Source organism: Rhinolophus ferrumequinum, chromosome 3 (assembly GCF_004115265.2).
Source record: "Rhinolophus ferrumequinum isolate MPI-CBG mRhiFer1 chromosome 3, mRhiFer1_v1.p, whole genome shotgun sequence".
NCBI lineage: Eukaryota > Metazoa > Chordata > Mammalia > Chiroptera > Rhinolophidae > Rhinolophus > Rhinolophus ferrumequinum.
In genome coordinates this window covers 34,630,726-34,633,955 of record NC_046286.1, presented here as the reverse complement: position 1 = coordinate 34,633,955, position 3,230 = coordinate 34,630,726, and the positions used below count along the sequence as shown (strand labels likewise).

Sequence of the window (3,230 nt, the reverse complement as noted above, 5' to 3'; positions counted from 1 at the left end):
GGGGTTGCCTGCGATATGAAGCACTGGGGTCTGGCCCCCTTAGGCCGAGGGGAAACGGACCATCCTTTGGAACATGGGAGGCAGGAACTCGATTTGGCAGCTCCCGGGTGATTCGCACCCTCAAACCTGGTGTCCCACTTTTCCAAGTTCAGGTCCAACCATTCATTCCTACGAGAAAAGTTACCAGCACCTTCGCACCACGCATTCCCCAAACCCAGTTTTTCGGGTGCAGAAGAAACGAGCCAATGCAGTGGGAACCCTTGTAAGCTCCGAGACAGCTGGGCCCACCAGTGCTCGGGAGAAGGTAAAGCGATCCAAGTCTCCCCACTGCCTAAAGCGCAGGCGGGAAGGTGAGCGGAGCGTTGTGAGCGCGGGATTGGGCGGCCAGGTAGGGGGCGGGGCCTTCCGGGGCGGGGCCTGGTTGTGGCCTGGGCCCTCCCAGGTGTTCAATTTTCACGCGCGAGGGGGAGCTGGGCGACTGTGTTAGGCCTATCCGGAGTGGGAGCGTGAGTTTGGTTTCGAGGCACTCAAGATGGGGACGCTGCCAAAACGGAAAGATATCCCACCATGGGTGAAAGTTCCCGAAGACTTGAAAGATCCCGAGGTGTTTCAGGTCCAGACGCGGCTGCTGGAAGCCATGTTTGGTGAGTGAGTCCAGTCCTGACCCCGGTGCCTTGACTTGGGTGTTTCGGCCTTTGGGCCTCCGGGGGTTGGAGCTCTCATCTTCATCCCCGAACAGGTCCAGGCGGATCTCGAATCCCATACATCGAGCAAGTGAGCAAAGCCATGCTTGAGCTGAAGGTTCTGGAATCCTCGGACCTCACCGAGGTCGTGGTTTACGGCAATTACTTGTACAAGCTCCGGACCAAGTGGATGCTCCAGTCCATGGCCGAGAGGCACCGCCTGAGGCAGGAGCGAGGTGAGAGGCCGGTTAGGAGGTGCCCTGGGGTGGGGTGTGGACAGCTTCGCTCCCTCTCCTTCAGTTGGTCTTCTCACCCCTTCATTTCTCTCCCCTCTGGCAACCACCACCCGCACCTCAGGCATCGCCAGGGAGGCCCTTGGTGTCTGGGCTGTCCCTGAGACTCCTTCGGTAGTACTGTGGGTCGGTCTTAGGGACCCTGATGAGAGGTGGCCCGGGGATGGCCTCACAGGGTAGGGCTATCTGAGATCGCAACCCGGTTCCTAACCTCTACTCCCAGCTTCTTGGGAGGATGTTGGAATGGGCCTAGTGGCCCCACGTTCTGAGGTTCTCGAGAATCCTAGGATCAGAACGCTTGGCCAAGAAGTCCCAACAAGGAATTTTGAAAGAGCCTGAGAATTGTCCAGGCTCTTACCCTCTTTCCTCACAAACACCTATTATTGCTTTCTGGTGCAGGGATGCTCAAACTTGAGGAAGCCATGAATGCTCTTGAGCTAGGCCCTTCAATGAAGTGAAGCCAGTTTGCAACCAACGTACCTGGGACCAGGATGTGGAAAGTAGGCTGTGGACAGAGCTCGAGTGGGTCTGGCCTGGTTTAATCTCTGCTCCAACTTGACAAGGGAAAACAACTGGTTTTGGGTTTCTGCCTTTGCCTCTGAGTCCTGATGTGACTTTCCCACAAGGTTGCTAATTAAAGAATAAAATTTTAAATAAATAGTTCCTTGACATATGGTTGAAGTATTGGAGATAACATCACAGCCAAGATGGACCTTGTACTTAACTGTTATTGGAACCCCCAAAGCTAGGTATAGAGATCCAGGAGCACGCTCAGCTAAGGTAAAAAAAAAAAGAAAAGAAAAGAAAAGAAAGGGTCTGGGAGCCCAATTCTGAGATGCAGCTCTGACCAAAAAACCAGTCAATCTAGGGGAGAAGGTGATATTGTCTGGAACTGACCTGGACTCTTAAAAATAACTCAATAGTAGATTAACATAATATGTGTAAAATGAAAACCATATATTCTCCAAAACAAATATGGAAGCAACAGTACCGTCTCGGTATAGCAGTTTTTTATCCTTGTAGTCTGCTGGCTGGGTTCTCATCTGCATTCAATCTGCTGCAGAATATTTAGGTTGGAATTTGAAGAAAATTCAACCTTACAGGTAGGTATGTGGAAAAGGAGAACCTCACAGACCCCTTACGCGGGTCTCTGGGATTCTTTCACACTTACAGAATTGCTGCACTAGGCCCCCAAAAGGTAAGTGGAATTGGGAGTAGATGAAGGCAGTACTGTAGGAAAGGCTCACTCCTGATGGTTGAGGGGTCATAGCATGGAGACTAGTTTTCCCTAGTAGAGACTCCTTGGTACTTCAAAACCAGAATGAGTCCCACTTAGGGAACTTTCTGGCCCTATGACCTTAGCCAATTGTTTGACCCCATCTGTCTCCAAATTGAAGATAATAGTATCTGACTCTATGTAAATTTGTGAGGTTTAGCTATTAATACCCGGGGTGCCAAAAAAATGTATACACATGACATGGATTCATCTTTTGTCATTGATATATATTATTACAACTTTAATAGTTTTTTTTCCTTGCTTAAAATGTGTATAAATTTTTTTGGCACCCTCTGTATATGTAGGGCATTTAGAACAGGCATCACACATAGTAGTAACAAGTGTTGACTATTTCTTGGACAGATTGACCCAATAATGGTAGAGAAAACTAACAATGAGCTGTTTTCTGCAAGAGACAAATGATACATGTCCATCAAACAACTGTAGGCTAAATTCCCAGAAGGAGAATGCTGGTCCAAAGAGGAAGAACATATATAATTTTGCTAGATATTGCCAACTTGCCTTCCTAAGGGATTGAAATAATTTCCCCTGCAGCAATATCTAAGATTGCCTGTTTCCCCACAACTTCACCCAGAAACAATTGGCAAACTTTTTTTTTTTCCCTGATAGGTGGACAGTCTTCCTGTTTTCAGTACTTAATTGCTAGAGTCGGCTTTAAGGACCAACAGTTGTGGCATGCTCAAATTACCCTCGGCTAGTGCACCCTTCAAAGAGTCAGTTGGCAGTGAATGATTGTATGTGTGACTACAAACTGGAGAGTTGTGAACTCTAATTCTGCAGTGTGATTGAAGCATTTGAAAACTGCCCTTGCCCTTTAAGTCTAGAAATTCTATCCTAAGGGCAGTGCTTCTAAGTGTAGAAAATGGCTTTAGGTTCATCTGTGTCAAAGTAGCAAAATTTGGAAATTTAAGAATGTGCCATAAACCTCATACATGCCCTGGCCTGAAGATTTTTCAA

The 3,230-nt window shown here is 48.0% G+C and overlaps 1 protein-coding gene across 1 annotated transcript; it reads left to right on the top strand.

Moving 5' to 3' along the window:
* The first annotated feature begins 507 nt into the window (after nucleotides 1–507).
* On the top strand, nucleotides 508–1,451 carry DPPA5 (developmental pluripotency associated 5). Its single transcript, XM_033103625.1, has 3 exons — nucleotides 508–644; nucleotides 740–919; nucleotides 1,376–1,451. Exons 1-3 carry the CDS (start codon nucleotides 533–535, stop codon nucleotides 1,432–1,434), a joined length of 351 nt encoding a protein of 116 aa, XP_032959516.1. The 5' UTR covers nucleotides 508–532; the 3' UTR covers nucleotides 1,435–1,451.
* Nucleotides 1,452–3,230: the final 1,779 nt, after the last annotated feature.

What these genes read in the sequence shown, in the direction of transcription:
- DPPA5 (XM_033103625.1), top strand. Translation starts at nt 533, where the DNA reads ATGGGGACGCTGCCAAAACGGAAAGATATCCCACCATGGGTGAAAGTT. An exon ending in GCTGCTGGAAGCCATGTTTG is followed by an intron (nt 645 to 739) that starts GTGAGTGAGTCC and finishes ATCCCCGAACAG; the next exon opens with GTCCAGGCGGATCTCGAATC. An exon ending in CCGCCTGAGGCAGGAGCGAG is followed by an intron (nt 920 to 1,375) that starts GTGAGAGGCCGG and finishes TTTCTGGTGCAG; the next exon opens with GGATGCTCAAACTTGAGGAA.